General features: G+C 42.0%; 2 protein-coding genes across 2 annotated transcripts in view; both read right to left on the bottom strand.

The window, feature by feature from the left end:
• Positions 1 to 24247, bottom strand: part of KCNB2 (potassium voltage-gated channel subfamily B member 2) — a gene marked incomplete at both ends in the record, with an annotated part of 372969 nt that overhangs the window by 206855 nt on the left and 141867 nt on the right. The gene's annotated exons all lie outside the window — the stretch shown is intronic.
• LOC308629859 (activating signal cointegrator 1 complex subunit 1-like) lies at positions 331 to 1578 on the bottom strand. Its single transcript, XM_081258164.1, has one exon. The coding sequence runs from the start codon at positions 1551 to 1553 to the stop codon at positions 480 to 482; it is 1074 nt and encodes a 357-aa protein (XP_081114290.1). The 5' UTR covers positions 1554 to 1578; the 3' UTR covers positions 331 to 479.

Genomic DNA, 24247 nt, shown 5'->3' with positions numbered 1-24247 from the left:
GGATGTTCAAAATGAGGATTGCAAGATTCTGAAATGCCGTTTGAATCATTAAAAAGAAAACTAAATTCTGACCAATATGGATTTTTGTCTGCAGTGCGTTTCATTGTTTGCTACTCTTTTTTTTTTTCTATATAAGAGTTTAATGGTTGAGGCAAAATCAGTAGGTATATAAGAAATAATGCAAATCTGAGCTCCACGGGGCTTCAGAGGTACATTTTCAGAGAAGAGCTTTGGAAAGAAAGGTAGACCCTGTGAAAGATGAACAAGCTAAGGGCTACTATGTTCTCCCTGTGCTCACAACCATCTCGCTGACAGTGCGATGACTGTGGACCACCATTAGACACCATGGTATCCTTGGGGAATCACCCAGGAAAGTTATCACCCAAATTTCCACATCCCTCCTTGGCAATTAAAATGATGATACTTTCACTCAGCACCTTGTGAGGATGTTTAATTTCCAGTGTTTCCCAAGATCCACCTCAGGAGAAGTCAATTTGTCCACAGGAGGCATAGTTTCCAAAGCTGTCTACTGTGAATCTCTGAGAGATGTGAATTGAATTGAGCTTTAGGGTACCAAAGGAGAAGTTCTCAAATAGCTTCAAAATGTTTCGGCTATCAAATGATTCTCTTTCCTTGAAGATATATTTGCCATCCGTTGTGTAGAGGTTGTACCTGCCTTCAGCATTGGGGTCTTTCCTGAATAGAGTATTCATGACTGTAGCATGGAGTTTCACACTATTCCACTCTTTCACTATTAGTCCAGATGCCTGAAAACGTTCCAGTACTCGATCAACTAATTCCTGCAGCCTGTTGGAGCCATCTTTCATACAGACTTTGGCGTAAAGAACATCCACCATGCCAGGATCATCATTCATGTATTCTATCCCTGCCATCTCTACTTCCAGGGGTTTGCCCCCAGAAATGTCATCAATGAATTCCTCTTTACACTGCTGTAGCATCTCACATGTCTGCTGGATCTCTTGCTCACTCAAAAGCACCAACATCCCAATAGTTAGGTGAAGCTTTTTAGGATTCTGGAAAATGGTGCTATCAACCCCGTGATCCATGGAGCACTTCTCCAGTACTTCCTCCTGGAACTTCAGAAATCGCTCCTGAACCTCAGCTTCATTGAGGAAAAAGGCAAGGAAGTGAGTGAAGGGCTGTTTTCTTCTAAAAGTGAGCAAAAGAACATCAATCCGAGTTCGGGCTGAAATTACACCACTTCGATTCTGGCCAGTGATTACAATTTCTCCTTCTTGTCCAGGCTTAGGAATGCTTATGGAAGTTTTGGTCTCCATTTCAAGTTTCTTCCTAGTGTCGCCCCTCTTTCCAACTATATGCTTGTAGAGCAGGCTGGGGGCCTTCACAGTACACCGGAAACCTTGCGGGGTCTGCACCACCTCATAGGCTTCACATGACTCTTCTGCACATTCCACGAGACCTTGATAACAGTCATCATCTTCGTCTTCATGTTGATAAGTCTGCTCTTGGATGGGATTCTTCCTGTAAGCCTGTCCACCAATTCTTATAAGCTGTGGACGCAGAACTTCCATGATACTTTCTCCAAACAAGTCCTGTGGAATACTGCAAGGACTAGTAAAATGGAGAAAGTAGGTGGAGAAACAGGAGCCTGCCGCAGAGGGCGTGTAAGACGCAATTTCCTCCTGTTTGCTACTCTTAAGTGAACAATTCATCAATGAGATTTTATATATATATATATATATATATATATATATATATACACACACACGCACATATACACATAATGACTTTTTTTTTTGCAAGGGAAACATTTCATTCTCTGAAAATGCAGGACAATACATATATAATGCAAGATGCTTTCCTCCGACTTTCTCTTTCTTTCCCTCTTATCCACCCTTCCATCCAATCTATTCTTACAGACCTAGTTTTTATAGTGTGGGCTCCTCATCATTGTACCAGAATCACCAAAAAAATCCACATCTCACTTCGGGCAGCTGCTTTCTGGTGGTAATTAGAATGGCACACGTCAGAAGGGGTCAGGGGTGGGGTGGGGGTGGGGAGGTGGGGTAGGTTTCCTGGTCAGGGAATGTGGCTGAGGAAATTTGGCTTCCTGGTCAGGAAAGTTACATATGGCACCATTGTTTTTGTAAAAGAGAATGAAATGATATTTTGGTATGAAATTTCCAAATCATTTGTAGTCCAAAGCCATTTGTTTTGGTGAGAGTTATCTGAATAATTTCTTGATAATAAGCTTTTAAGAAATTGACTAAGTTGGCAGGTCTTTAGAAGTTCAACCTTGAGCTTGATTATACCTTTGAATTCTGATGTTTTTTTAAAAAAGATATGCTACATTTTTTTCTCTCTACACATATTGTCTTTTACATAGATGATTTAACTCTGCCATTTTATCTTTGGAGATTCAGTGTTGAAAGTAAAAATATCAGATATAAAGCTCATTGCTTTTTTTCTTCAAGTTCATTGGAAGGGAAAAACTGAAAAAGTGACATTGATTGTGAAGAAACCAGGACAAATGAATTAGTTCGTGAGTTATTGCCTTATTATACAGTCAGTAAGACTTTGCTAGATTAAAAAAAGTCCAACTACAAGAGGTAAAATTTAATCAATCATTAAGATAAGCATTATACATTCTGTTCTTTCTTAATATGATTTTAGTGTTCAATTGACATTTCCCTTGAAATTAATACAAATTAATCTAAATTTCATCAAAGGCTATTTTAGACCTCCAATTTAAAGTGTATTGAAATAAGTTTGGAATGGTAGCCACTGCTTAAAAATAAGGACAGTCAGAAGGAGAAATGTGTCAAAAGCAAATCCATGAGCGTACTTTGGGGTGTAGCCAACCCTAATGAAGCTCAACTCCTCCTCCACCATCTAGGTGAATCTGAAAATTTTGCTACTAATGTATAGCACAGGGTCTTGGGCTGGCGTAGACAGAATTGGGGGCCTCTCTTATGTGGGATGATGTCTAAGGGCATCAAAAAGGAACTCTAGATTAAACAACGTCAGTAACAACAACAGCAGCTTCAGAACTAGCAAAAATATTTCTCTCCCCTTGGTTACCAAAGACTGAAATGACCATATTAAAAGTTTATTCTTGAAGTCTCGTGAAAATCCAAATATTCTTAGGAGTCACTGAACATTATCAGCTATTTTTGTAGGTCATGAACATTTTTCTTTCTGAGAAACTTTCTGAAAAGGGAGGAGGTGTTCGAGAATATCCCGGTATCAAGTAAAACTTCATAGGACTGCAATTCACTGCAAATGCATCTTTCTCAGTGGAAAGAAACACACAGAGTACCCATGGCTGGGCAGGAAAAGGCCTCCTTGTTAGTTTTCATTTGAGTCAGTTTGTTAACCTTCAGGTTCCTCTATGTCTAGAATCCTGGAGCTGACACCCCAAGTAACATTTGCAAATTGAAAACAGAAAATGGAACAATGGAATGGTATTCACCTAAAATTCTTTTGAAGAATAACATCAAGTATAAATAGACAGTTTGCTCTTCTTTCTGCAATGCTGCCCTCTCTGTCTGGCAAACTCCTCATGATACTTCCAGGCACTGCTTCATGTTACTTTTTTTCTATAACTTCTCTTGTAATATTTCCCCTCCCCTTTACCTCACAGCAAAGAAATAAAAAAAGATTAATTAAGGTGTTAACTAAGGTATAATTTTCCCATAGTGCTCTTTTACTCCTCCAGGACAGCATGCATCACATTATATATTATATCATAGATGTTCGTCTACCTCTGCTGTTCCCACCAGACTATGGAGACCTCAAGGGCTGTTGCCCACTTTGCATTCTAGAGAACAGTGCTTGAAATGCAACACATGTAGGTGTTCATTGAGGGTCTGTTCAATCAAGTGTTTGTCTTTCTCTATACTAGTCCTGAATGACTGTTCATTCATCCAGCTCTTAAAGCACAGCACATTATTAGTACTGCAGGGAATTAGACAAAGGAAACAGGACCAGAAAATACAGCAGTACTAACAGGAACAGGGGCAGTGTCACTTATGACATTTCTCAATCAGCTTCTCTGTGAAGAACAACTGAGTATCACACTACCAGGCTAAATGAAAACATTCTAAATCATATAGATTTTTGACCCAAATATTTAGTCAACAATACATGGAATTAATGTTTACTTCCTCTCTCCAAATCTAAAAAGTGAGCAAATATATCAGGAGAACAAAATCAGACTGAGAACAGGGTATAGCAAAGACACTTCCAGAAGCTCTGGAATTGGAAGAGAAGAGCTAACCTCCATTCTTTTGCACTGCTTCTCAGCTACAACGTGGTTCAGGTAAAGGGACATTTACAACTGTCCCAAGAAAGAGACTGTTCTGTTTTCTGCAGTTTTGAACTGGTTTTCATACTTCCCAAAATAGTTTAGTTTCCCTTGCATTTTGGGGTAAATAATCGTGGTATTTAAATAAAGTCTAGAAATGGAAAGAAGGTATTGCTAAGATTATTATTTATACTCACTCCATAAGACTATGTTTTAAAATAACTACATAAAGAATCATATTGATTTCCTTTTTATATAATAGTCCTAACCCCTCTTCAAAGTTCTGTTGTATGTTTTTCAGTAATGGTTTATGATCTCTTGCCTATTCTTCCTTGTGACTTAGTCTGTTATGGATTTGTGTGCCACCAGTCTTTTCACACATTTTCTTTGTAATTCAGGCACTTCTCCAGGCTTATGGTCACTCCACATAGCTTGTTACAATGTAAGAGGGCAATGATAACTGCCCCATGGAAGGTTTCAACCCCAACCTTGTTAACAAGGTATGACTTTGCCAATATTTCCAATAAGATGTCAGGATATAAGGGTCTCATCATGCTAAGGGCTGGAGGTTACCCAACAAATGAAGAGACTGGAAGCTTTTGAATGTAAGCTATAAAAATACTTCCATTTTATGAGAGCAGCACAGTTATACAGATGTACTATTATAATGAGCTATATGACAAAAAGAAGAGAAACAAAAGTCTTGGTTAATGAGCTGACTGTACAGCCAAAGGAAGATAAGGCACATATGTCTGTTTCTGAGTTTGCAGTGTAATTGCTAAAATATTTGACAGCAAGACAAATTTTCAAATTGTGCACAGATTAAGGAAATGGGTGAGTGCACTAGGGACTTAAAATCAGTCTAAAGGGAGGTGCAGGATAGCCAAGTCATACCACTGAAACAACTCATTTTCTGTTTGAAACATTTCTCTTCATTTTGTTTCATTTTCTAAAGGTCTCTTTAGCTCATTAAAACATCTTTCTGTTTCTACTTGTTAAAGATTTCCTGGTTCTTTTTAGCTTACTAGTTTTTTCATCCAATGAGCAGAAATAGCAGAAAAATTGGCAAGTGAAAGAGTGATGAGATAAAAAGTATAGAGAGAGGTAACTGAGAGCATTTCATTTAGGTGGGGTTCATGTTGCTACTGGAGCTTTGAACTCTGTCTCTTGGCACAGCAAGAGGCTGCTGGCTATAGCTGGGGACTCTCAGCCGTCATGGGGAAAGACTCCCAGGTCTGAGAAACTATCTCCTGGACTGCCTCTTCATTTTCAATGTCACTCCTCAGGGTGGATGTCAGTTCATAAACAAACAAACAAACAAACAACCAACCTCAAAAACAAAAACAAACAGAAACTCTAAATTGAGTTTTCTAATTACTAAAGTAAAATATATTCAAAACCCAGGACTTGTAAAATATGGTAAAGCACAAAGAAAAACGAAAGAAAAGTAACCTATCATTCAATCATTCCGAGACCATTATTTATGCACATTTTGGTGCCTGACTTGTATTTTTCAAAAATCTGTACATATTGTGTAATGTGTGTAAGTGTACTGGTTTAAAAAATAGAGTACCATACTTAATACTGTTTTTTAGCCTGATTTTTCACTTAAATACAATGAAAATTTTCTCATACAAGTCTTTCAAAGAATGACTATGATGACACAATAATTGAGATATGGATTTTGCATCTTTTATTTAACCAATATCCTACTACTGGATATTGTTTTAGTCTGAGGGGGCTGCCATAACAAAATACAGTCTAGGGTGTGTGGCCTCAGCAACAGAAATTTACTTTCTCACAGTTCTGGGGGCTGGAAGTTTGAGATCAGGGTGCCAGTATGGTAGACTTCTGGTGAGGACTCTCTTTCTGGCTTGTTGACAGGCACCTTCTCATTGCATCTTCATGGCAGGGAGGGACAGGTAGAAAGCAAGCTCTCTGGTGCCTCTTCTTAAAAGGCCACTAATCCTGTCAGGAGGGCCCCACTCTCTTGACCTCATCTGAATCTAATTATCTCCCAAAGGCCCCACCTCCAAATACCATGATATTTGGAGTTAGGGCTTCAACATATAAATTTGGGGGAGGCACAATTCAGTCCACAGCCAATATTTAAGTTGTCTTCAGTTTGTTCTACTATAATAATGTTGTGATAAACATCCTTGGACACATATTCCGGTAAATATAAAAATCTCTTTCTTTGGCATAAATTCATAGAATTGTTGGATGAAAAGATAGGTGTTTTTAGAGGTTTTTTTTCTTAGATTAATTTAGGATAACCAAAGTATATCCTCAGTTCATTCAAATTTAGATCAGCTTACAAATAATTACTAAGTGCAAGTTACTGTAAGTACAAAAACAATTAGATACTTCTTGCTCCCAAGGAGTCGACAGTCTGGACCAGAGGATGAGGGATGGAGATGGTCAAGTGAACGAACAAGGAGAGCTGAAGCACCCTTATCCTCCCTCTCCCCTCTGCAGCCAGTTCATCTCAGCAGAACACATAGCTTTATAATTTGTCACACATATTGTCGATCTGCCTTCTAGAAAGCTTCTGATGTCCTACTGGCAGAAGAGAGAGAGCCCACTTTCCAACGGGTCCACTCAGCTTTGAAAATTTACTGGACTGAATTTAACCTTCAACTGCTCTCATCACTGTTCTTCTCTAAAACTGTTAGTAATCAGTTTGCTGGCTCAGTGCCTAGAACTATTCCAAATGACAGTAGACATACCCTTCATTAGACAGAGAAAGATGATAAAATACATGCATTCGCCACAAATATCCTGTTCAGAGGTACAGTGATGAAGTAAAAACTTTAAATATTTAATATTTCTTGCCTAGAGTTCAATTTTGGAATAATCTTGTGGGTGGGAAACCATTGAAGCAACAAAAGTTTAACTTTCTTATCTAAAATATGGCTTGCTTTAATGGAGAAGGGGAAGGATCGATTTTCTAGAGATGTTAAGTGAAACTAAATCTTAAACAACTTTGTGGAAGTGATTTTGACATCTCCAGTGTTAAGAAAAAAAAAGTAACATTTCTTTCGTGCTAAAGCTCTCAAATCTAAACCATCTCTCTGAATAATAAAGATTTTTTTTTTCAGAATGATAGCCTGTGACTTCTTAATAAAGGGAAGAGAAAGTAATATACTTACTGCCTATTGGGTATTATGCTAGATTCTTTCATTTATATTATCTCAGGAGATTGCTTTTCTTTCTTACAACTGCCTTATACAGTAGGGTTATCAAATTTAGCAAAAAAAAAAAAAAAAAAAGGAAGCCCAGTTAATCTGAATTTCAGACACTCAGCAAATAAAATTTTTAGTATAAGTATGTCTCATGCAATATTTGGGACAACCTTATGCTAAAAATCATTATTCATCTGAAATTCAAATTTAATTTGGCATCCTCTATTTTATTTGGCAATCATAGGTTGTTATATGATTCACATTTTACTTTCCATACCATGAAAATGAAATGGCAGGGAAAGAAATCAAATAAAGTTGCCACTGTTTGTCTTAAACGATCTGGACTCTCACAAATTAAGGCATTAGTTCTCCTCCAACCTTCATTTTCAAAATCTTATGGCATATTTGGCTTGCTTTCTTTATCTTCACTTTGATTTAAGTTTTTGCAAAATGATACATTCACCGTTTTCCATTTCTAAGCCAAGGCACACATTAAAGGAGAAACAGCTATACAACTAGCGTTGAAATATTAATTCGTTTAAAGATTGATTTTCCTGGCCATGACCACTCACTCATATTTAATTTACGGAACTGCGGGTACACAATAAAAATACAAAGAGGATAGTGATACACAACATCGGCCATTACACTATGATACACAACATCAGCCATTACACTATGAAATATAGCCATTACACTATGATAAGAAGGCAGAGCAAATAAAAGGGCAGCAGGCTAATTGGGAGCAGAAAAGGCGAAGCTCTAACTCTTAAGGGAAAGGTACTTAGAACCTGAATAAAGGAAAGAAGAAAGAAGTATTACTTCCCAGGCGCAAGATGTAAAAAATCACTATCAGGTAGAGGGTGAGGATTTACTTTTAATCTGCCCAAGTGAACGGATCCAGGGAGTGATCCGTGGGATAATACCTGCACATGGGGGACCATCTGACAAGTCACAGCCAAGCCTTTTAGTCTCTTTACATAATTTCCAGGGAGAGAAAGCTGGTTCAGAATGTTCCATGACCAAACATCCTAGGGTGGGCTTGGGAAACCCTACCATTTCTTGGTTCTCCTCAAGAGCTCTTGTTCAGCTGGTTCTGGATTGGAAAACGTGACCATGACCCTGAGCCTTTTGCATTTTGGGTCCCTGGATTGTGAGACTGGGGAAACAATCCCATCTGGTATCTGAGGTTCAGTGTGTGCCAGGGGCCTAACCGTTAGGCAGAGGAGGGCCTGACACCTGAAAGCAGAGTCGGCTGCCAAAGGGAAGGCAGAGCCCATGGGTTTTCCAGGAGCTGGATTCCAGGGTGTCGTGGAGGCCATGCTGTTGACAACTGCTTCCTGATGATCTGAGCATGACACCAATTTAACAGGAGACAGATGTCAATTCAATGACTCCCACGAGCTGCAACTCTGACAAGTACCCCAGAGGACGGACTCACTGAAAAATAAGTAGGTGTTGGCCAAGCAAAAAGGGCAGGAAGAGAATTCCAAGCAGAAGGCAGAGCCGTGGCAAAAGGCCCGGGCTAGGAGAGCCTTGCACGTTCTAGGGATGGAAGGGAGGCCCCGGGGCTGGTGCAGAGAGCACAGCAGGAGAGGGAGACAGACAGCAGGTCCTGCAGGCCACATAGGGATTTGCCGTAACTGCGTGAAGCTGTCCAAGAAGGGTGCTGGCGGCATCAGATTGACAGGTTGGAAGCTCACTCTGTCTGTAAGGTGGAGTGCAGAGCGGAAGTGGGGCCCCACGGATGCAGAAGGCAGGGCTCCTGGGGCGGCAGGCTGTGAGACGAGCTAGGACAGGTGATGGGGATGGGGAAGGGGTCAGAGCTGGGGAGCAGTGAGGGGGCAAGTTGACAGATCTGGTGACAGATTCCACAGATTCAGTTAGGGGTGCTTCGAGGGACCTGGGCTTTCCTGCTTGCTCCGCTGTGAAGACCAGGATGTTGATCACTGAGATGGCAAACTCTGGACATAGAGCAGGCATGGGGATGAGAGTGCATTGGTCTTGGAAAGGCTGCGCTTGGGCAATCCAGAAGGATCTATCCAGGGGGTTGTATATACGGGTTTGGAGCTAAGAAGGACCACAGACGCCATTGGTTAAAGTGTCTATTGCCCGAGGTGTGTCAGAGAGCAAGGTGCCTGTTGGCTGTATGGGACGGGAGCCAGCAGTGCAGAAGGCTTCAAGCCAGAGGACCGGTTCAGGCTCAGCTCTACCTCGTGCAGGCTCAGTGTCTTCATCTGTTAAATAAGAATGATGACGCAGGGGGGAGTCTGAGTTCCATGGCTTTGTGTATATGAAGGCACACAGTAAACTGTAGACTCCCGCACCAACGCTGAATGGCTTTTCCTGACCATCACACCAGCGTTGCCGTCCCATTCCTTCCACCTCTGACATTTTCCCTGTTATCTTCTTCTCACCTTCTTTTAGGCAGTAGGGGCATAACAATATTGAGGGCCTATTAATTGCCAATCTCACGCTAGATAGTGGGAATATGGCTGGAAGAAAAGACGCTTACCCTCCTGACACTTCTATTTCCAAGGAGAAGAAACCGTATCAAACTCATTCTCACATTATAACTCATCAGAAGAGTTCACCAGCAAAGACAGCAACCTCCAGATGATGTGGCGTAGCCTAGGCTTGAGAGAGACCTATGAATAAATGCTAAAATAAAGATCACAAAAATAGAAGCGTGCACACCAGGAATGGCTAAAAAATGTAAATCTGGAGGATGACTGTCCTCCTCGTTTAGTTATTTCAGTGTATCTCTAATGTAGGCATAGCCTCACTTGGAGATAATGACAAAGTCCAAATTTGGGGTCCTTTGTTTATTTGAGACTGAATGGAACTTCACCTCTCTCTTTTCCTTCTGCAAAAGGTCCCACTCAACTAGTTGTACTCTAGATAGTACAAAACAAGATGTCAAGAATTAACAGAAATAGAAGAAAAATTCTTTAGCAAATTTATAATATAAATATCAGTACTTGAAAAGTTATGAGACATTTATACTACAAAGTATTTAGATTAGCTGATGATGTATATATAGTGTCTAGGGCAGACCATACACTATTGAGATTAAGTACCTCGGCACAGAGGAGATGCTTTTGTCGAATGTCTCAATCCAACCTTGGTTCATGCACTCATTCAACTAACTTTTATCAAGCAAATGCTCATCATTGGGCTGGGCCCTGGGGATGCCAAGATGAATGGTCCCATGACTGAGCATGGGAGAGAGATAGTGCAAATAAGTAAGTACAATACAGTGTGATGAAGGCTCCAAGAGAGGGAAGGATAGAAGGTGATGAGAACACAGCAGGGAAAACCATGAAATATGATCAGGAGAGGCTCTGTGGAGGTGGGAAAAGTTTTGGAAGGAGATGAGCTTGGCCATGATGCATTTTTGGAAGGAAGATTTCAAGATGTGTTTAAAGAATTGGGAAAGACTTCTGTGGGGATGTTCTGATGTAAATTAAGAGAAGCAATTGTCAGGTGAAGAATTATAGCAAAATAGCAAGACCTGAGGTCCAGAAAAGTTTTCTCCACAACCGATGAGAGAAAAGAATGTATAACTGTCATCCATACATGACAACTATCTCCTGATCTCTGACCCTTCCCAGCTCAGTCTCAGTAAAATTGGCAGCAAAGGTGTCTCCTTCCCAGCACCAATATATTGGTGTACCTTCAAAGAGCAGGACTTACTTGTGTCTGGAGATTCAGGAACTAAAAGATCATCTCAGAAGAACAAGGTAGCATAAAATATACTTAGAATATGTGGTTTAGGGTCCAGTTTCTCAAGGTCAGACTGTGAAACACACAAGAAGATGAAATGGATGAGCCCAGCCTTGATCACTCATTAGTTTGGACTCCATTTTTCTTTTTTTTTTGTGCGGTACGCGGGCCTCTCACCGCTGTGGCCTCTCCCGTTGCGGAGCACAGGCTCCGGACGCGCAGGCTCAGCAGCCATGGCTCACGGGCCCAGCCGCTCCGCGGCATATGGAATCCTCCCGGACCGGGGCACGAACCCGCATCCCCTGCATCGGCAGGCGGACTCTCAACCACTGCACCACCAGGGAGGCCCCCATTTTTCTTTAATTCCATTCTTCATCTTGAATGCTTCAGAGACTCTGAATGTTGTCTTCAGAATATAGAAGACTGGCCATCTTTTCCACTATTTCCTTTAACCATTTTTTCCTGTTACATTTTCTAACAAATTTAATTTTCCTAGGGTTTTCCTTTGTCTTTTTGGCTCACTGTTTTTCAATTAGAATTGATTTTTTTTCCTTCTTTGCCTCTCTCGCTCTCTCTCTCTCTTTTCCTTCTTTCCTTCCTTCCATTCCAACTTCTTCCCTCCCTCCCTCCCTTCCTTCCTTCCTCACTAAAATATACAATTGCCAGCTGCCACCACCTACTCATGACTTCTCCCCGGTATAATACGACTGAGCAGGGGCAAAGGAGGAGAGTGTTTAACGCTCAGGCCCCAAAGCTTCTTTCTACATTTCAACTACAATGAAATCTGTGGGAGGACATTTATAATGACTTAGGCAGACAGAAAATTAAGGGGTAATACAGATATTTTCCAAAGAAAATATATTTTGATAGGAAAACCCCAGTCACTCTATAAACCAAACCTGTGTTTAATTGTTAGATAAATGTACTTAGTAATAAAATACAACAGCATATTTTCAACAGAAGAGATCTGAGATGAGAGGAATGTCATTATCCTCTGTATTTTAAAAGATGAATAAATTGGATGGTTTTATGACTGGTGTCACCAAGACAATTTCATTGTAGGGAATAGGAGAGCAAGGGCTATGCCTTCCTAGTGCTTCCACTGTTTCCACAAGAGTGTCAGGAATTACTGGGGGTTGGGTTCTTCTTTATGGATATGGCTGACACCACAGGTTTGCAGCAGGTATAAACAAAAGGAGTCCAAAACGGTGATTAGGGAGGATATTCCATCCCTTTCTTAATAATAGGCATTATCACAGGTAAAAGATATATCAACCAAGAAACTGGACACTAATGCCTATCATACATTTTGGGTCTCATATTATTATTATTGCCATAATCCTTCTCCTAACATTTGAGGTTTTCAAATCTACTGAAAGGCAAAAAAAAAAAAAAAAAAAAAAAAAAAAAATTGCCAATTTACTCCCATCTCTAAACTTCTCTTTTTTTTATTTGTAAAAAAGGGAAAAAAAACCCACAATAATAATACTCACCTTATAGATTTGTTGTCATAATGAATAATTTCCTGAGTGGTTATTAAACTTTCAAGTATTAAAGCACAATAAACCCTAATGCGTGTAAAGCTTTGACCACCATCTGTGGCATGTGAAAAGCATTCAATAAGAGATAGCTATTGTTATGTTACTGTTACAGAAGAAGATCACATTATCCAACTTAACGTCAGCACAGGTCACAGGACCCGTCCATGGAGGCGTTTGGCCTTCTGAGTTAAGCCACCATGGTGACCATTTTCAAAACAAACCAATATTGCATAGTGCAGGATGAAAGAGGGAAAGAAACCTGCCACTGCATCAGTAGGACTCGGGGAGTAGTAAGACACTGCTACCTGCTCCACCAGCAGGACCGTGAGTAGGCATCACAGTTGATGTGGTACTTAGCACGTCTTGAAAAAGAACCGCTCTTCTCCTTTTCTCCTTCTTTTTCCCCTTCCCCACCTTCCCCCTCTCCTTCTAGATTGAACTTGCTTACATGAGTCTACAGAATGAACGTATATGGTGAATTATTGACTTTTCCTTTTATGGAGAGCAGCCATCATTAAAGCAAATTAAAAGCGTAGTTGAGCACACATTTAGAATAATATTAAAGGGCTTCCCTGGTGGCGCAGTGGTTGGGAGTCCGCCTGCCGATGCAGGGGACACGGGTTCGTGCCCCGGTCCGGGAAGATCCCACATGCCACGGGGCGGCTGGGCCCGTGAGCCATGGCCTCTGAGCTTGCGCATCCGGAGCCTGTGCTCCGCAACGGGAGAGGCCACAGCAGTGAGAGGCCCGCGTACAACAACAACAACAACAACAACAAAGAATAATATTAAGTAATACATAAATAATCTATTAGGATAAAAGTCCAGTTAATTAAATGAGCCCCTCAAGCACCCCGTGTTTGGCCTTTGCATAACATGCTGTCTCCGCTCAGGACCACAGCAGGTCATCCTTCTTTTCCTGGCTAGTGCCAACTTGTTCTTCAGGTTACATCTTAAATACGATCTCCTCTAAAAGGCCTCTTATGGTTCTTTACGAATAATTGAGGCTTCCCCTCATATATGCTCCTGTGCACTCTTTACCAGAGACCTCATGAAACGTTCCTGAATTTGCCGGTTTCCGTAGAGGACTCTTCAGTGTGAAGATACAGACCGCAAGGGGAGGCCGTGAGCCTGGACGTCGCTGAGAGCCTGGCACACATAGGCAGAGCTGTTCACAAATATTCCTGGCTCTCTGCCTCCCGGGCTCACGGTAGGATGGCCCACTTGCAGTTGTGCTGGGCTGTGCAACGTGCTCTGGCCAGTGAGTTGTGAATGGAAGTGACAGGTATCACTTCTGGGCCAGAGCAGTCAACAGCCAGGGCAAGATCGTACACAGCGCTCTTACCCTATAGTTCAAAATACACAGGGCCTGCACAATACTAAGGGCACATTCCCAGCGTCCGTTCATGATTGGCTCTCATTATTTGTGTCTTTAGATAAATCATTTATCATTTCCAAGTACCGCCTTCTTATTTGGGAGTTACGCAACCTGAAAGAAATAAATATAAGAAACAAAGTAGAAGTGCAAAGTATTAGCCACATCCTGGGGCATGTGATCGGAAGGAAGCCAGAAGGCATAATTGCTCCCCAACTGCCAACACGTCTATGTGCTGGTGTGTCTGAGAGGCCTTTATGAAATTTGAGTAAGTTATTTGGGGATGAATTAAAATTAATTAATTATTGCCCTAAAATATCTGCCAGCTACTGTGGTCCAGAGAACACTGAGACGCAGGATAAAAATGTCTGGAGGGTATGGAGGTGCTTTGACAGATTCCCTGGACAGGTAAGGGCAGACTGAAGGCCACGAACACGTAGTTGGGTTACGGACAGGCAAGGCATGGCCAAGTCAAAAGCTCCATTTCATGGCTTCATCCAGGGTCAGTGTAGCCGTTTCCCATTGTGGAGCAACCGCTGGACTGTAAGAGGCACCTCTGAGACCATTCTGGGTAAAAAGTAACTTACTGAGCCGTTCTATTGTCATCCAACAGAGCCATACTTGACAAGACAGCTGAGAGACCGAGAGAATCGAATTCTTTATTGAAGAAGGTTAACCAAATTCCAAACAATTAAAAGAAATAGTTTGGGGGATCTTTTTTGACCTTATTTCATGCCAATAAAAATTAAAACCTTCTTTTGTTTTACAGTTGAAGTGATAGAGGCAGATTAGGGAGATTTTTCTTCTTTTCTTTGTTTTTGCTTTCAGTAGGAGAAAAATAGTATTCACATTTCTGCTCTTGTAGACACGTGTAACCAGAGAGGTTAAACTCAAACCAGTGGCTGCTTGATGAGAGTATGTAAAGAAGCAGTAAATAAAGTCAGTACTTGGAGAGGGCAACATTATCAAAAGGTAAATAAAGCGTCCCTTTTTTCAGCACCTGCCATTTTCTATTAGCTGTTCCATAACAACCTGGCAGGGTATATGTATCCAAGTTACACGTCAGGCTACTGATGTCCACGAGGTAGAAAGGCGATCCTGGGAGGGAGTTTTGAGTTCTAAAATCTCTTATGTCACCAAGCCTGCCAATAAAAATCGGACAGGGATAAGAATAACCATATGCCAGATTCTCACCCTTTAAACTATGTCAGACTTTCAGAAACACTTTGCTTCCATTTTTATGAAACACAGAGGCAGAAAGACATTATTGTGAAGTCCAGAGGTTGGAACCAGAAAGACCCTATGAGCCTACGTCGCTGATATAAAACAAGTCTGCGTTTGCTTCCCCACTGAGGGGAGGGAGAAAAGGGCAGAGTCAGGAATACGCTGAAATCAAAGCCTGAGAAGTAATCATTGTTTCCACTCTTAAAGGGTAAAATGTCTGAATAATTAACACTGGTAGAAAAAAGCTGGCAGGGAGATTTGAGGCTTGTTCCAACCCTTGATGAGAGAAGCATTAACTCTAAGATAATGCACCAGGAGATGGCATTCCCCGAAATCAATGGCAACTTCCAGTCGGTACTCAACTATTGATTCTTTATTGTACCAGGATAAGTCATTCTGAATGACCTCGGCAAATCAGAACAAGTCCTTTTGGATGACCTCGCTTACACTCTCCACCTTTCCCCCTGCTGTTCTGGGCCCTGGAGGGCTGACTGAAATGGATCACAGCAACAGGCTCCCAAGCCGTCCTGCTTCCTTTGGGGACTGGCCACCTTTTGGGATGGTGCACACTGGCAGAAGAATGGCTGCAGTAGGTCATGGAGTCACAGTGGTCTGGGCTGCATCCCACTCAGGGAGCCAGTTCCCATCAGGGGCTCTCTCTACCATCCTCTCTGTATCTGGGTTCTGGTTTCCTCAACACTTCAGGCCTTGGAGTGAGAACAGAGCCCCATTATTCCCACTTTCGGGGGCTCCCCTCACCCTGTTCCACCTAAGAGTCCCTCTGTTACATTCTTCTCAAATCACCCTAACTAGAGTGTGCTGTGTGGTCTGTTTCTTGCTGGCTGACACCCTGACTGATAGTTTATTTGAAAGTGAAAAAGTGTATTTTCCAGGTCACATCTTGATGATTTGGAAAATGGGAGAAAATTAACCCTGAACAGGAAAAATATTAAATCTTATTCATGTCCTATCTTTCTTAGTTAGAAGATGTGCCACTTTTAGTTCTTGAGCTCTGGAAAACCTCTCTATGAGACGTGGAATGTAGGTGGGACCTTTGTGTGTGTGACGACTAATGTACTCGTGCAGCTGTGCTCGCAGGCGTGGCGTCAGGTTTTCTGAAACTCCCTAGCTCCTATCACCGACCCACCATGCCTCTTCATTCTGTGAAACGGAGCTAAAAAACAAAAACCAAGCAACCAAGCCAAACAAAAAAGCAATGCTTGAAGATCAATGACCAGGCAGCTACAGAGAAGAGAAATATAGGGACAATTAGGAGGCTCATTCAGAATATAAAGGGCATCCACCAACCATTCTTCATCCCTCCTGGGCTTCCAAGAAGAATTTAAATTGCAGCACGAGGAACCCGAATTAGAGATTTTAAAAAAGAGTCACTTTCTGTCTGTAAAGGTTATTATCTTTTAAAATATGGAGGTCGGATAGTAAAGAAAGCTGGGAAATTACTTTCTCTGAATCTCTTTGAGAAGTAGGTTCTTACCTCTCTGGGATGGTTCTGTTCTGATGCTCTTGGAAGGCAAGGTTTGAGATTAAATGACCTCTCAAGGTCCTTTCTTAGTCCATAAAGTACTAATCAGAAAGCACCAACATTTACAAGGTGATGGCAGAAACGGGTGCCAAGTTGGTATTAAACAAAGAAGCCCTAGAGCTGATCATGGCAAGCAGGCGGCCCCAGTGGCAGTGTGATTCAACAGAGAACCAGATGGACAATGAACAGCACACACCCTAAACACACACAGATTCATGAACAGAGATTGGAGCTGTGGGCAACGCAATGGCAAAGCAGGACTGCTTCTTGAAAAATTTTGGAGAATTATATGATTATGAAGCAACAAGACCCAACTGTTATTTTAACAAACTTGGGGCAACTTTGTTCCCCTTCAAAGGGGGCTTCATATGATGCAAAAACTATAACCCTATTTTTCATTATGTGTGAGACAATGAAAAGACAGGCCATGTTTATTTTTTTAACTCATGGAGTGTTTATCACAGCATGCTGTACAGATGCAAACAACGTGATCCAGGGGATAGTAAAAAAGCAAAACCAGAAACAAAAACAAAAAGCACAACTATGAATCCCTGGGCCTTCTTGAATGAGGAGAAACCTGGCACCATGACACTAACTGATAATTGATCTCCCTAAGGAATTAAGTAGTAATCCGGATGTCTGATGACTTCACAGTCACCTTAAAGGAAAGGCATTAGAGTCAACTTGGGTATCTTGTGGACTATACTTATTTATTTTTTTCTTTTAAGAAACATTGTGGTTGATGGTTTGAAACCAACACAATGAGTCAAACCTTTGATGCTCTTCCATCTACAGATCCATAACGAAGTATCAATGCTGAGCTGTGGAAACAGGACTTGCGCTGGTAAGAGGAGGGAAGGATCAGGGTCTTTAGAAGGTGCTTAGGCTCATTCTGACCAGACACGCACTCATTGCTCAGCTCAGGCTGGATGCCTATGAACGGTCTCATCCATTCTCTTTTGATTCCTCTAGAAACACAGACACCACTGTGTGACCTATTCTCTAAACAGAAGTTCTCAGACTGACCCTTCTCTTTCCATTTCCAGGAGGCTCAGCATCTAGCTGCCAGTACCATATCCTCTCATTCCCCTGCCTCCCGACCAGCCCAGCTCTCCCTCAGCTTCCTTTAGGTGAATCTGACCGTCTACCTTTCAGTTTTGCCCCGGCTGTGGAAGGTCCTCCTCTGGGAGTCTCTATCTAATATTCCTCCCTCCCTAGCCACACCTGTTTTTAGCTCTTCCCAACTGGAGACCGGAGCTCTACGGATGGACTTTCTGCCCCAGTTGTCTAGCCAAATCCCCAAAGTATATCCCAGTCAGGAACTGGATCCCTGTCTTGTCCCTTTGAGTCTGCATCTGCCTGGGTAACCTCAGGTCTTTAAAGACTGAGCCTCTTTGAACTCCCACTTCTCCAACTGAGGCAACCTGGCTGCCATTATCTGCTGTCAGCAGACCTGGTAGCAAACATCTCATTCCCATGCTCCTCCATAGACCAGAAAAAACAACTCTAATGCCTCTTAAGATCCCTCCTCTACATCTGTCTAGACCTTACATTGTGTACTGACACCCATGGGTGCTCTGGCCTACTTGGCTTGATTACTTTCCTCCATCCTCAAACAAACTCAGTTTTAGGGGGTTCTCGGTGTCTACTGAGCTACCTACCATCACACCCACTGTTACAGCAGATCAGAGACCCTCATCCGTCATGTCCATCTTTACAGAAACTAGAATGACTTACCAGAAAGATTCATTTCTTTACAGATATGGTGTCTCCAAGGTTCTTAGTCTTTTCTTCCTTGCTGTCCACTAGTAAGACCTAACTTAAATTCCTTCTAACACTGCATTTTACTCTGTCTGTAGATTCTATCAGAAAAACTGGATTGGACCCCATGTGGGAATTCCTTAATGGGATTGGTCAATGGGGGATGGGTACTACCTATAAAGTCTAGTGAGGAAAGTCAGGTGGGTCTTAGACAATATTATATGGTTGTGTGCAACAGAAAAGGCCATCTTAAAAAAAAAAAAAACAGGTTCCAGGGATAATAAGTCTACAGCTGAACCACTTTACTGGCAAATAGCTTGAGCTTCAGTCTCACAGATGATTAGGTAAAGGACAGATGGAGGAATTGAAAAAGTATGTCAAAGGGATTCACTGGTATAGAAAGCAAGAGTCCTGAGCTAACTCAGATTTAAATCACACTTGGACTTGTTACCTCTCACACCTTCAGATCCGGGGTCACTGCTAGATTCCTCATCTTTAGGGAGATCACTTGAAAGAGTAACCCTTGATTTATCTTGAAGCCTACTCCATAGTTTTGAGTGCCAGGTCAAAGAATCCTTCTGAAGGCTGAGGTCATCCTATCTATACTCCAAGTCCATGATTGCTTAGCTGTTTTACATACACACACACACACACACACACACACACACACACACACACCAGCTTTCTCTGATACTCCCTCTCTGTGAGAGAGCTGTAATCGCTGTGTCACTTCACTAACTCCTTTCAGACTGCAGACTCCTAGCAAATGTTTGGGGGTAATAATAGCACTTAATATCGGTTGCTTGAAATTGGGCAATTTACTTGTTTTCTTTTTTTTTTGTTGAAAAATTTATTTATTGAGCACTTTCAAGGCAGTCTAAACACAATATCTCAGCCTCACTGTAACACTGCATAGTATTGGATTGAACCACATGAAATTGTCGTCTCTGTAGACTGAACACCTGCAATTGCAAATGAATCAACCCGTAAGTAATATTAGCATAACCCTCATGTTACAGAAAAGAACACTGAGAACAAAGAAGTGGAATGTAGCCATTTACTTGTTTTCTGAACTTCACCTTCCTCGTCTATAAAATGGGGACACTAACACAGCTCATTAAGTGAGATAATATTATGCTAAAATATTCTACAGACAGTGAAGCATGAGCCAAATGCTAGTTATCATTATTCGCATTCCACTTTGGTGGTGCCCTACAACCTTTATATAAAAGGTTATTTGCTCAATAAATGTCATTGACTAAATGACTGATAAAGTAATTTGGACCTGAACTCTCTCAATTAACTCTAGTAGCAGAGGTCTGTTTTTCACGGTCATTGACATTACCCAAGGATAGATTTTTTCGAGCTGGATGGTTTACATGTGGGGTGCTTATCCTCTGGCAGCTGTACACTGAGAATTCAAATGCAGACATCAGTCTTTGGCCTCGTTCTGGAAACTTATCTTCTACATTAAAATTTTTAAGCGTAGAATCAAAGGCAATCTCCTTCTAAGAGTGACATTAATAGGATGATGTTTGGAAGCATTATCTACTCTCCATGAATAACAAACTGTTCAATCCAGTGCTTCCTCCCCGAGGACACGGGCAATATCATACCTCTTGTCCAAGCACTACCCACATAAACCATTTAACTACCTATTACAGTCAGATTTTACTTTATTTTTTTTTGGCTATTCTTTGTAGTGAATGCTGGAGCATGGCCCAGCTTTCCCCCATACCCTGACCTCAGGACTGAAGTCCTCATCCTCTAAGAGGCTGGAAGTATTGGTAGCCAGTAGCTCTTAGCTGAGACCTTTTCTAGGGATTGTCCAAGCTGGAAGAGAGTCGTTTTGCCCAAGGTCATGTCTTTTTCTCAGGGACAGCCTATACCCAAGGAGGGATCACACTAGAGATATAAAAGCCAGTCCTCTCATCCCAACTGCTGACAACCATCAGAGTGACCTGTGAGATCAGCTGAGGTCGTGGTGGTAACATCACAGGTCTACTTCTTCCTCGGCCCAATCCTGTTCTCCCTGTTCCCCTACAGGTCACTTCCTAGTAAGTTAGTGCTTGCAAGTGTCCATCTCAGAGGATGCTTTCCAGCAGCTGGACCTTAATGCCCTCATCTCCTTACAGGAGGGAGTGCTTCTAGCATTTCTGCACAAGATGATGGCCAAGCTCTCTCCTTCCAACAGCACTGTACTGGGCTTAGAACTGTGCATAAAATGTGCAGCTAGGACAAGAAAAGGCCTTTAATTTCCATATGCTTCTCTCACTGGCCTTGTGATGAAGTGTTTATTGATATTTACATAAGAGCACTCAATGACTGCCCCAGCAAGATGAGAAGCAAACCTAAAAGCTTCCTGGGTAGAACCGGGCCAGGGAAGTGGTGCCTTAATGCTCCCCACTGGCCCACAGATGAGGCCAGGTGACTGGGAGGAAGAACAGCCCGAATGCAGGGCAGCGCGGCTCTGAGGAATGGATCACTGGAAACCTACAGACCTACAGGACCCCTCACGCCACCCCCTAGACCCGGTGACCCAAGCCCCTCCCAGCCACTTCCTAAACCTCTTCCAAGGTGGGTCCGCCAGGCTGCAGGGACTCCCAAAACAGAGCACAACACTGAACAGTTCAGCTCGCTATTTTTTTAGCAGATTCTTGGCAGAAGCTGGCTTTTAAATTAAACGAATGGCACATCATAGTTCAACTTCTTCGCATCATTTCTTTCCCTCCAGGGGTGGTAGCCTGAGACAGTGAGAGCCTGACAAGGTCAGCGCTCCCCTCCTCTCTGAAGTTCAGGGAGTCTGAGGTTTCTGAACAGCCATCAGCAAAGTGATTGATGGCCGTCCCTATTTTCCAGGCTCTGGGGGAGAAAACACAAAATGAACATGAAACCAGACTTCTCCCTGAGACAGATCTGCAACCAGGGCACATATGGACCGTGTTCCTAATTTTAGGACCCTCTGACTATAGGAACAGGTAGGGATGGACTGTGTATTGCTGGCATGATTTGTTTGGTGTTACTTGAGGGTGCACATTTCTGTCTGCGTTTGGAAGCTCCTATCTGTCTTGGTCCCAATGGGGAGTTCCCTGGAAGATGACAAGCTGAAGGGTGGGGAAGAAATCGAGTTCACTGGAAAATGACGGCAGCCCTGAGTAAGCTCCTCTGCCCTCGAACAGGTTTGATCATGAAATCTGAATCCAGGGAAGTCAACTGATGTTTTGGTTATGTGTACCCATGGATGAGATCATGTTTGGATACAGCAATGCCAGGGTGGGCTTTTGACCTCACCACCAATACAAAGGTCACAGTGAAAGTTTGCCTAATGCTTTGCATTTTGCTAGGTATTTGGTACTCAAGTTAGGATAATTGTAGGAAAAGCAGGAGGAAGTTTCAAAAAACCTACATAAAGGGACAGGTATAATGTAAAATATCACAGCGCACAATACATCTATACAGTATCAACATGCTGTTGGATGCAGGGCAGTGAAGATGCTGGAGAGTGACGTTACTAATACATAACTTGGTCACTAAATGACTTCCACTGCTATGAGATATGCTTGCTTTTATGCAGCTGCTTAATCTTTTAAATAACGAATATAAGGGAAATGGTTATCATAACATTTTTAATGTGCAACTAACAGTGCCTATTCCACAATGAAGTTTAGTATTTTTTTTAATTTTTAAAAAACATTTATTTATTTTTGGCTACATTCAGTCTTAGTTGCAGCACACGGGCTCTCTGGTTGTGGTGAGTGGGCTTAGTTGCCCCCCAGCATGTGGGATCTTAGTTCCCCCCCCAGCATGTGGGATCTTAGTTCCCCGGCCAGGGATTGAACCCGCATCCCCTGCATTGGAAGGCAGATTCTTAGCCACTGGACCACCAGGGAAGTCCAAAGCTTAATTTTAATTTGAAATGTGTTAGAACCGTGGTTCTCAGACCTTAACATGCATCAGAATCACCTGGGGAGCTTGTAAAAAAAAAAAAATTGCTGAGCTCCAAGTCCAGAGTTTCAGATACAGTAGTTTGGGTCTGGGCCTGAGCATTTGCAACTGTAACAATTGCCAAGTGATGCTGATGCTGCTGGTGCAAGGATCACACTTTGAAAACTACAGTTTTAGAGGAGCTTATTTAAAGAATGTGCAGGGACTTCTCTGGTGGCTCAGTGGTTAAGAATCTGCCTGCCCATGCAGGGGACATGGGTTCAATCCCTGATCCAGGAAGATCCACATGCTGCGGAGCAACTAAGCCCGTGCGCCACAACTACTGAGCCTGCGCTCTAGAGCCCGGGAGCCACAACTACTGAGCCCACGTGCCACAGCTACCGAAGCCTGCGCTCCTAGAGCCCGTGTGCCACAACGAGAAGCCACCTCAATGAGAAAACCTGCGCAGTACAATGAAGAGTAGCCTCTGCTCTCTGCAACTTGAGAAAGCCCACGTGCAGCAACAAAGACCCAATGCAGCCAAAACTAAAAATTAATTAATTAATTAATTAATAATTAAAAAAAAATAAAGAGCCTGCAGTACATACATCTTTTTAACATCTTTACTGGAGTATAATTGCTTCACAATGGTGTGTTAGTTTCTGCTTTATAACAAAGTGAATCAGCTCTACATATACATATATCCCCATATCTCCTCCCTCTTGCCATACTTTTGTTTTTTTCGAATGCTACTTCATGTTAAAAAATCACTTTTTATGTTTCTACAGACTGAATTTTTGAGTGCCCCCCAAATTCATATATTGAAACCTGATCCCCAAAGTGATGCCATTTGGAGATGGGGCCTTTGGGAGGTAAGTCATGAGGGTGATGTCCTCATGAATGGGATAAGTGCCCTTATAATAGAAAACTCTGAGAGCTCCTTCATCCCTCCTGCCATGTGGGGACACAGTGAGAAGATGGGTATCTATGAACCAGACACCAACCAGACACCACCAGACACCAACTCTTGATCTTGGACTTCCCAGCCTCCAGAGTTGCGAGAAATAAATTTCTGTTGTTTATAAACTACTGACTCTATGATATTCTGTTATAGCAACCCAATGGACAAAGAGATATGTCACTAATTGCTCCCCAAATTATCTGTTTTGAGAGTTTGAATTTTCTGACACTGGATTGACTTTAAGAGTGCCCTATTTCTAGGGAGTGATGACCTCCTGGGTAAAATTTTTGCTGAATACTATGTGGAAGGTATTTAGCTGGAGAATCAGGTACTGAGAAGACAGAAAATATCTAAGATAAAAGTAAAAATAAATGATGATGATAGCTGACATGTGCTGAGCACTTACTATGATCTCAGCCTTTCACAAGCCCTGTACAAGTATTATCTCACTTAATCTGCTCTGCAGTTGTAGGAGGTGGGTTTATCCCATTTTTTTCTAAAAAGCAGAGACATATTTCACATACTATGGAAAGTGAATTGGTTGGTTAGTTATCTGCTGTACCAGTCTATTTTGAATACAGGCCTTGAAACACCCTTAATAATGCCAAAGGAGAGCATAATAAACTTTAACAGTAAGGCAGCAATGACGTTTACATTGATTAAATAATGATTTGCTCAGATCAAGACTTTTTAGTCTTTCATGTGAATGACTGGAATTATTT

Source organism: Mesoplodon bidens, assembly GCF_964165515.1.
Source record: "Mesoplodon bidens genome assembly, chromosome: 16".
NCBI classification, from domain to species: domain Eukaryota; kingdom Metazoa; phylum Chordata; class Mammalia; order Artiodactyla; family Ziphiidae; genus Mesoplodon; species Mesoplodon bidens.
Note: the sequence above shows the minus strand (reverse complement) of the source record. Positions and strands in the feature narration are given on the sequence as shown.

Coding starts and splice junctions, on each gene's coding strand:
- LOC308629859 (XM_081258164.1), bottom strand. CDS start 1,553: ATGGAAGTTCTGCGTCCACAGCTTATAAGAATTGGTGGACAGGCTTAC.